Source organism: Octodon degus, unplaced genomic scaffold (assembly GCF_000260255.1).
Source record: "Octodon degus isolate 3935 unplaced genomic scaffold, OctDeg1.0 scaffold00251, whole genome shotgun sequence".
Taxonomy (NCBI): domain Eukaryota; kingdom Metazoa; phylum Chordata; class Mammalia; order Rodentia; family Octodontidae; genus Octodon; species Octodon degus.
The window spans coordinates 257,498-267,854 of NW_004524827.1; the positions used below are offsets into that span (position 1 = coordinate 257,498).

General features: G+C 35.1%; 1 protein-coding gene across 6 annotated transcripts in view; it reads right to left on the reverse strand.

The window, feature by feature from the left end:
* Thoc2 (THO complex 2) overlaps positions 1 to 10,357 on the reverse strand; it is a 143,152-nt gene that overhangs the window by 61,577 nt on the left and 71,218 nt on the right. For all 6 annotated transcript variants that reach the window (XM_023706332.1, XM_023706333.1, XM_023706330.1 and 3 more), the window contains exons 9-11: positions 5,018 to 5,110; positions 2,028 to 2,183; positions 1,162 to 1,334 (exon numbers count right to left, since the gene is read on the reverse strand). In XM_023706332.1, coding sequence (XP_023562100.1) covers positions 1,162 to 1,334; positions 2,028 to 2,183; positions 5,018 to 5,110 — 422 coding nt within the window. The remainder of the gene's footprint in view (positions 1 to 1,161; positions 1,335 to 2,027; positions 2,184 to 5,017; positions 5,111 to 10,357) is intronic.

A 10,357-nucleotide genomic window follows, 5' to 3' on the forward strand; every position in this document is an offset into this window, starting at 1 on the left:
ATTCAAAACAAAACAACAAAAAAAATATATATATATACTATATAAAATCATTTAAAATCAACAGAATCATCTTAATAAGTGAAGCTTTTCTTGTTCATATTTGCTTTTTATATTTAAACTGTCTTTTATACCAAATAACTCTTAACTGGTAGAAAAAGAGATATTCATTAGGATTAAAATCAGAGCTCAGAAAAGAATGGCTCACATTGATAATTTTTTAAAAGGATACCAGAGAAATGTAGATCTTAAGTCATATTTGACATATATCTTATGAATTTCAGTTAAAATTAGTGTGAAGAATAGGGAACAAGAGGTAGACTTTAGATATATCTGAAAATGAAACAGAAAAATTTGGATATAACAACACTGATTCAAGTCAATAAAACACTTCTCAGTCAGAGTTCCATGCCTTAGACTGATACTGCTGAACTGATAGTAGAAAAGGTTAACAGCATAATGAAAGTAGGTATCTTATTAAAGAGAGCAGCATGCCCAGAGTTCTCACCTGCTGAGCAGGTGCCCCACTATGGAGTCACAGGGGTCACTCTCTTAGAAGAAGCCTTCACAGTCCACAGTCCAGGTGGTACAGAAGGCAGCAGCCAGTAGCTATGCATGAGTAACCAGCCTGAAGCTTTTGAAGAAGGCTCTGATCTGCTCAGTTAAAGCCAGACCTGCTGTCACTACTGCTCTCCAATACCTTACAAATAGGCTGAGGGCTACAGGACTGGTTGACACAGTAACTAGAGATGATGAGAGAGGCTACACTAGTAATTTTCTGAACAGCAGTCTATATGCCAGTAGAGATAAGGCACAAAGTGGTAATGTTCTTCCTCAGAGCCACTCAACCCAGAATAGAGAAACATCACACTAAGTAACAACCTCAGGAAAACTCTATCTCCCCCACAAAAAGAGGAAAAGTCAAAAGCAGAGAGCTTTTACTCTCAATGGAGCAAATCTAGACACCTAACCTGTACTTTTCATAATACATAATCATTAGGAAAGAAGTCACTACTTAATATATGATACACATACTCTCTGTGAAGTTATCTTTTGAGAATATACACTAAAATGTGTATGATTTGAAGAAAAAACATGAACACACAATTTTTTTAAAGTAAGCCTAAACTAGTGCTACTTCATTATAAGAATACAGCAACAAACCTTCGGTAGAGAGGCTCAATAGTTATGTGAATGAGCTTGCAAATAGCAAGGGCTATTAGTTTATGTGAAGCTGCATAGTATGGAGGCATCTGATCCATAATGTTCTGTGCATGCTGCCAATCACCGATCTTTAACAAGGCTTCCAACAAACCAAGTTTTTGGTTGTCAGGTGGCTAAAATGAAGAGGCACAACAAAGATTCTTAGGATACAGACATCAAGAAATCTTAGAACTTCTCTTTAAAAATTGAGCTGAACATAAAAACTGTACATCAAAACATACATCAAAAATAGCTTGCTTGGGGCCGGGGACATGGCTCAGTGGAATAAGCACTTCCCTGGCAAGTGCAAGGGCCTGAGTTCAATCCCTGGTTACACCAAAAATAAATAGCATGCTGTCCCTGGGAAACCAAAGAGCATTTTCCTGAATATTTAGCTATTGTAAAATGAAAATAGGGTCTGCTTTTTTATTTAGGTACTACAGTTCACTAAACCTGGCATTAAGTCCTAGTTGTGATATTGTGCCACAGGGAACTAGAATTCATTTATCTTTAAGAATTCCTTTGGGAGTTGAGGAATATTCATATAGAGAACAAAAGCACAATAAATACATTTTGATTTTATATTTGAAATGTACATTAAAAACATGGTAGCCTCTTTTGGAAGGGTGCCATTCCAATTAAAAAGAAATCACGTTTGCAAAATGAACAGTCCCAAAATCAGGTACTTACAAATACAAATTTATGAAATTACGCTTCTATAAACTGATTAACTATCAGAAGTTATGGGGAGAAAAAAAAAAAGAAGTTATGGGGCATAATTCTAAATAAAGAAAACAATGCTAAATTTATTAGACTACATTATATACCTTCTCTACTTTCTCCTCTTCTTTTTCCTTTTCTTTCTCTCGCTCATCAAGTTTTTCAGACGACAATACAACCATTGTAAGTTTTCTAACAATTTGCTTAGCTTCCACGATTTCTCGTTTGTGTTCATCCATAATGCAATTATCAGCTGGAAGAAGCTAAAAAAGTTCATAAAAATTTCATGAAACTAATAACAACTATATGCTCATATAAAAACAATACCTATTATCACTTGATAAAACAATAAATAAGAAGTCTAGCCTATTCTTAAGTTTCATATCTTGTATTAAAGGTCCTAAATGAATACAAGAGTGATATTTACCACTAAATTTATTAGTCTACCCAAGAAAATACCTACCTATTCCATTAAAAATACCACATTGTTCACCCTTTTAAGGCCAAATTTCTAATTAAATATGGATCACATTTGGGAAAGATGAGCTACTGAATTATATCAATGAAAAGATTTGAACTCAATAAATGAAAAATGTCAAGTAGAAAAATAATTTGACATCTCTTCATTTGCTAGGTATCTATTTAAGTCTCAAGTTCTATTTTATTGAAACCTAATGAAAAAAACTCGAGTATCTGAAGTATAGCCATATTTTATCATTGGTAATATAAGTATTTCATATAATCGTGGTATGAAGAAAAAAGATAAGCAACGAACAGCTAATTAGTAGTTTCTGCTAAGCACCACAGTGAGCTACAAAAAAAAAGTATCTCTACCCTCTAGAAACAGGTATTTCAGTAGCTAACAAACACCAAGTAAACAGTCAATAAATAACAAAAAGTAAAATGTTAATTACTGTAGGCTTCATCCTGTCAAGAAAAGGGAGGAAGGGAGAAATTCACTATGGATTGGTTGAAGGAAATAAAAGTAAACAAGATATTTTTTTCGTTCTGTTGCACAAATACATTTCTGCTACTTTATTTATATGCCTTGTATAGGTCATCTTTCACCTGGATCACTGCAATTTCTTCTTCTTATAGTTATCTCAATTTCTACTTTTGTATATTTTGAGAATAGTATATTATTGAGTATATGAAAAGCTAAAGCTGTTTTGTCTTCCTCGTTAACACAATTTTATTATTACAAAGTGAACCCCAGAGCCAGCCAAATAGCTCAGCAGATTAAAGTGCTTGCAAGCAGGCACAGGGGTCAGGGGTTCGATCCCCAGGACTGTCGTGCCGGCCCCACCCCAGGGTCGTGCTGAGATGGCAATTGAGACTGGGCGTGGTGGCATGTGCCTGTAATCCCACCTCTTGGGAGGCTGTAAACAGGTGGATCACTGTGAGTATGATCTAGTAGTGAGACCCTGAACACCCTGTAGACCCTTCCCTAAAAATACAAAAAAAAAGTGAACCTCAACACATATTGCCAAAAATTTTCTTTTACCTAACAATAACTTTTCTGATATATTTTCCTAATTTTTTTCCTTTGCAAATTCCTTTATCTTTGGATTTTATATTTATCTAACACAAATAATAAGCCAATTTTTATATATCACCTGAGAACCCTTGACATCCTAATAGGAACATATGGTCTGCTTGTATTTACTGTTAAACTCAGATATAATCAATATTAAATTTATTTCCATTTTAAATCTTTTCATTTCTTTTTTTATGAGCAGAATATATTTACTGAGGGAAAGAAAGCTCGTGTCCAAGAGAGGGACAGGAGGGGGACCCATGTGGGTAGTCTCCCCTAAATCTTTTCATTTCTTAGGCTAGATTTCCAACATCTTCAAATTTTCTCTCTTCTGATCAAATTCTATACTCTCAGTTTGTGTATTACCTCTCTTTAAATCCTAAATGGCTGTCTCTGCCCAAAAGAAAAAAAAAAAGAGAGAATCCAAGCTATATGCACTAAAAGTTCTTCCAACCATTTAGTCCCAACCAACTTCTCCATATTCATTTTTCCTACATACCACATAGGGTCCAAACCCTATGATTCCTGTGCTCCCCTAATGGGATAATGAAGTCTCTTCAAACCCCGTCTTGGTACTAACTTAATTTTACCTACAAGGCTTTCCAACATTTAAGCCTAGACAACTCCTACTCACTTATCTAGATTCAAGTTCAATATCTCTATTTGAAAAGAACTCCAAAATCCAACACATATGATCACTATCTACTCTGAGTTTCAACCACAACTTGTAAATACCTCCAACAGCCGAGTTCCATTTTTTCATCTTAGAATACAACTTTCTACCATGCTTTCATGGTAGGGAACAAGTTTACTCAACTCTGTACAGTACAAAGATGGGGAGGAAGTTTTAAAGTGATTTCAAAAAAATAAAAAAAAGTGATTTCAAAGGCAGCCAAGATAATGTCAGCTTTAAATAGGCTTAATGCAACAGATATTCTAATACAAACCTAATGTAATTTATACACTGAAAACTTGACTTTTTCAAACTGACAGCTAACTTGTTGCTGAACTAGAGGTTATCTATCAATATCACAACTCTTCTAAACCACAAATCCAGCAATAAAGGCAGAATAGTTGTCATTTGCTATACACTAAAAACATAAATACTTTTTAAATATACTAAAAATATAAATACACTAAGAAAGTTCACCATTCATCTTGAAATACCTAAGATTAACACTGTAGAAAAAGGAAGAAGTGCCTGTATAATCCCATATTTCCCATGATACACATGATGGAGAAACCTAAAACTTTACTGGATACAAACTTCACCGTTACCCTCATGAGACATGCCTTGATGATGACTGAAATAATCTGAAGTTCATATCTAATTTTAACTTATGTAGAGGTGATCACAAGGTATTTGACATCCATAATTGTCAAAGAAGAGAATTAAATTCATTCACTTTATCAAGTAAAGAGAAAGTATTCATGTCTTAGGGCTTCAAAAAGTAAGACTTGAGAGCTAGAACCAACCTTGGAGTGCTACAAGACTGCCGACTTCTGTACCCCACCCCTGGAATAGATAAGCAAATATTCCAAGCAGGCCACTTGACTTACATGTACATAAAGATCATCTAAATCAATAAGATTAAATTGCAGAAGTACTGCTGCAACTCTGTATAAAGATGATGGAGTCTCACCATTTGGTTCCTTTAAAAAACAAAACAAAAGTTTCCACTTAGTGTATCAAGTGAAGCAATTAAAATCATATCCTTTATCGACCAATAATTAAGAATAATTAGACCAAATAAGTCAAGGATATACTTCATTTTCATACATCTGAACAAAAATTCTTGTATCAGCATCACTCTTCACATTTGAATTTCTTCTGAGACACAGGAAAAAAAAAGCTTTAAAAATAGGCATTTTTTTACATTATACATTTGAATACCATCTGACAACTAAGTAAGTAAAAATTTATTTCGGATTTTTTTGTTTTGGTACCAGGAATTGAACTCAGGTCCTCCTGCTGTGCCACTGAGCTATATCCCCAGCCCCATACACTAAGTAAAATTTTAAACTGCATAACAAATGCCTGCATTTCTTTTTATGTGTGTGTGTTTTCTTGCTTTTTCAATTATTTTCTTCTATGGACATGCAGACAGGTAAAACTGACAAATGTGGAAACTATCTGTTTGCTTTTCACTTTCTCTTTATACTTTTCCTTCTTAGAGTCTATACTAAGGATTATCTGCTTGTCTTCTGACTTCTACTTCAAAATTGGTATCCACATACACTACAGATACAAAAAACAAAATTTTAAAATACATAATGACAAAGTCAATACCAGGTCAGCTATAAGGATCTGTTGAATGATAACAATTTCAAAATTATTAAGCTGCTGGAGTCAGGTGATAGAGTAACAAGAGCAGGCAGTAACAAGTCAAATGTAAAAAAAAAAAAAAAAGGAAAAAAGAAAAAAAAAAATCAAACACTGACAACACACCAGCTTTTATTCTACTCCCCACAGACAATAAAACTTTTGTAGGTAAGGCTGCTTCCACAACTGTAATGGGTATTTGGAATATAAAATATGAAACTAACCAAACTATCTATCTATAATTTAAAGACTATCTCATTTAATACAGATAAATTTTCAATTTAACAATAATTCCTTGATTCTAAATGTTAAGTGATTAAAATCATAGTTTTAAAAAAAAAAAACAAATGGTGAATGGGGTTTCAGAGCAAACTCACAAAAATGTCCCTAAGTTACTGACAATTTCTCTTCCCGCACTCAAATGAATTATACCAGGACCCCATTATTCCTTTTATCCTTATTTAAACGAATTCCAGACTCCCACTTCAAACATCAACTCCCACATTTGGACCTCCATATTCTCCACAATCCCTGTTCTGTTTTAATTCACCCTTCCATATCCTAGAAACCCTTCCATGGAATTCTATCGAATTCATAATCCATCATCAGCAAAACTCCCGATATCCAACGCTTCTCTTCTGAAGATTACCTTTACCCTCATGATTGAACAAACCTTGGCACCTTCACTCTAACTCACTAGAACTCTTTTTTTATGTATTTAGTACAGGGTCTCACTATGCAGCTTGGACTGGTAGTGATCCTCCTCTTTTCAGCCTCCCCAGTACTGGGATTACAGGCATGCACCACCACTCCTGGTATCGGTGGCCCAGTAAGTGTGCCCAGGGATGGAGCCAGCGTGGCATGTGGTACCGGTGATTGAACTCCCAGTCCTGCACTTGCCAAAGCAGGTGCTTGGTCTCCTGAGCTATCTCGCTGGCCCTCTCACTACCACTCTTGCAGGCTCTCCTTGAGTTTTAACTTAGGGTTTTTGTACAAGATGGGGTCTCACTATACCATCCAGGCTACTCCTTAATTCCTAGGCTTAAGTGATTCAACTGAGCTTCTGGAGTAGCTGGGACTACAGGTACATGCACCAAGCTCAGCTAACGCCTTTCTTAATTTTTTAACTTTGGAGATTTTTTATATACATATGTACTCCTTTCACCATGCTGGCCTTGAACTCTTCCCTCAATTCCCAGTATTTTCTGCTTTACCCTATCCTAGCTCCTCATCCTATATCCTCAACCTTAATATCACTAATATTTATAAGTCCCTCCATGATGCCAATATATACAGCCCCAAGTAGATGCTGAATGCTATCTGTGAATTATACTCTACTTGTCTTGTCCATGAACTCAACTGTTTTCTACTTCAGTGAGAAAATTACCTCAACTGGGCTTCTGTAAAACCCCACAATTGTAACCTACCAGTGATTGTACCCATATATGTTACCTTCTCACCTGTCATTACAGGTAAACTTTCTCTGTTCCTATTTAAAGTCAACCCACCTACTTTAGCACTAAACTCCCTTCTCTTCTATTTAAGAATACAACCCAAATAGTTCTCTGCATTCTGTTACCACACATCTTCCCTTCTGCTCAATCATTCCAATTAGCATACAAAAATGTTCTCTATCTTAACAAAAAAATTTCATTTCAGTTTGCATCCCCTGCCATCTAACACTCCACTGTCTGCACTCTTTTGTAGTATCTGCTTAAAAGAGCTGTCAATTATCTCCAATTCCATTCTTCCCATTCTGCCTTAATACAACCCAACTCCATCAAAATAACCAGTTTTTATGTCTATAATGATAAATCCAATAGTCAATGTTTAGTCCTTAAGTGACCTATTAGAAGCATTTGACAGAGTTGACTATTTCTCCATTTAGCTTCCAAAATGCCATAAACTTGGTGTTCCTCTTCTCATGCCTTCTTTTCCTTTTCTACTTTCTTGCTCGTTCATCCTCTTAACAGTGACATGCTCTAGGGTTCAGGACTTGATTCTCTTCTGTGTCACTATATTAAACCTATGGTGATTTCATCCAGTATCGCAACTTTAAATAGCATCTATACGCTTTTAATATACCTTTAGTTCCTAGCCCTGTCCTTGCTCTTGAACACTACATTTATATATCCAAATGTTTATTCAGATCCAGTTACTTATCAGATCCATATACCAATTACTTATAGATATCTAACAGATTTCTCAAACTTAACACATTCACCACTGATCTCTAAATTCCTACCTCCAACACTCCAAACCCGTTCCACCTGAAATTTCCCTTATCTCAGCTGATGACGACATTTTGGCTGCTTGACCAAAACAAAAAATTTTGAAAACGTAGTCCTTTATTCTATTTTCTCATACTCTACATCCAATTCATCAGCAATCTCATCTTCAAAATACATTCAGAATCTCATCAACATTCACCACAATCTGGTGGATCCTTTTAAAACTTTAATCAACACAAACATGCACAAGTATGTTCACACTCTTTTTTTTTCTCTCTCTCCCTTCACCTTTATACTTTTGAAGACTGCTACTAAAGAAACTCTTTCCTCAATAAGCTGTTTATTAATGGGAAAATATTAAAGTACTTTTCCTTACTTCCCAGTAAAAATTGCATTTCAAGGAAACCAAATGACCTGAGTTGATGATGAGCAGCTCTTCTCTATTCAAGAAAGACAGCTAATGAATGTGGAGGGCATGATGGTATGCTAACGGTGGTAAACCAACAATGCAGGGCTTCTAAGGCAAAATGTAGCTCATGCAAGGATTACCCAATGGATCCTAATCCATTTCATGTAAGGTTGATGAGAAACTGGATATTCACATTGGTTTCAAAGTATCAACCTGCATATAATTTGATGGGGAGAGCACTGTGTAACAGAAGGCTTGGACTGTTAAGAACCCATTTAAAATCAGACACCAAATATCAGGTTGGGGAGATAGCTCAGTAGAATAAGCGCTTCCCTGGCAAGCACAAGGCCTGAGTTCAATCCCCAGTTCCGCAAAAAAAAAAAAAAAAAAAAAAAAGTATATATCATCATCTCTAAAGTTTTGGCTGTTAAATATTTTACCGAATATAATTAAGCCTTTATACCTGATTCTACACATACAAGAAACATAAAGACAAAGAGCAAACTAAATCAGACATGAAAACGTAATCATACAAATTCAAAATGAGTCTTCTAGGGAATGGTTTCATCAATTCAACACAACTGAAAGGAGGCACTCTAAATATAACATATGATCTTTGGTTCATCGTTTGAACAAACTAGTTGTGAATGCATTTTGCCGACAACTTAGGAAATTTGAATATAAAGTAATTTGATTATATGACAATAATCGCATTAGGTATGAAATTGGCCTTCTGGTTATATAGAGAATGTCCTTAAAGTATACAAACTACAATATTCTAGAAGCTTTTTTGACAACTCTAATATAAATTAATACATACTTCAAAAAAGCATGGCAAAAAAGCAACATATAATAATTTCAGATGATGAAGTTATAGTCATACATTATTCTTTATGCTTGAAAATAGTAATAAAACAAAAGATGAAAACGAAAATCAAAGTTACATCACATGATTCCGCTACTCAAAAATCTTCCACTGGCTTCACTCAGTACCCACAACAAAGACATAAGACCTTGCACTGGTTTTCTTGAGACGTAGTTCCTCTCACCTCTGACTTCATCCTACTGCCCTCCCACTGAATAACCCTGATCCAGCCACACTGGCCTCCACACTGGTTCTTCAACACATCAGGCATGCTCACATCTTTGGGCCATTACATTGATTGTCTGTAGGTTCTTTCTGTGATATTTACATGACTTATAAACTGCATGTATTTGCTTAAATCTCATCTTTTCAATGAGGCCTACTCTCACTATCCTATTTAAAATTGCAATCTATAACTTCAGCACTCCTAATTTTCCTTACTCTGCTGTTTTCTTATCCATTTTGTGGATCATTTTCAATGTAATGAGAATGCAAGCATTATATGAAATCAAGGATTTCAGTTTACAAATGTAGTCCCAGTTGCTAGAACAATACCTTGTATCTAAGGGTGATTACACAACATTTCTTAAATGAAATGAATTTGGGCTATATACAGTAAGGCATAACATGCTACCAATATTACTACTTTGTATTATGAATCCAAAAACTTAAGGGTGACACACTTGAAATCCATCATCTCCTTGTGACAAAACAACAGCCAAGTTTCTCTTTCGGCTCCCTTACACTTCCTGGTATTTCCTTCTTACTGTACTTTGTGCTGTTCCTCATGTCTTTGCTAATCCTCTATGGTAGCAATTTCTGTTAGAGAAATAAAAATATGCCTAGCCTACTCTTCAAAATGGTAATATGTTGGGTTTTTTTTTTTTTTTTTTAGTTTCTGAATGTAAGTATTTATTATTGAAACCTTTGTCCTTGGTTATATATGTGATGCAAAAGTAAAAAAGAAAGATGGGGAAAAAAGGCTTGGAATAGGCTACATGGTTGGGATTGTCCAAATGAATTTTTTTTTTTTGAGAGAGAGAGAGAGAGAGAGAGAGAGAGAGAGAGAGAG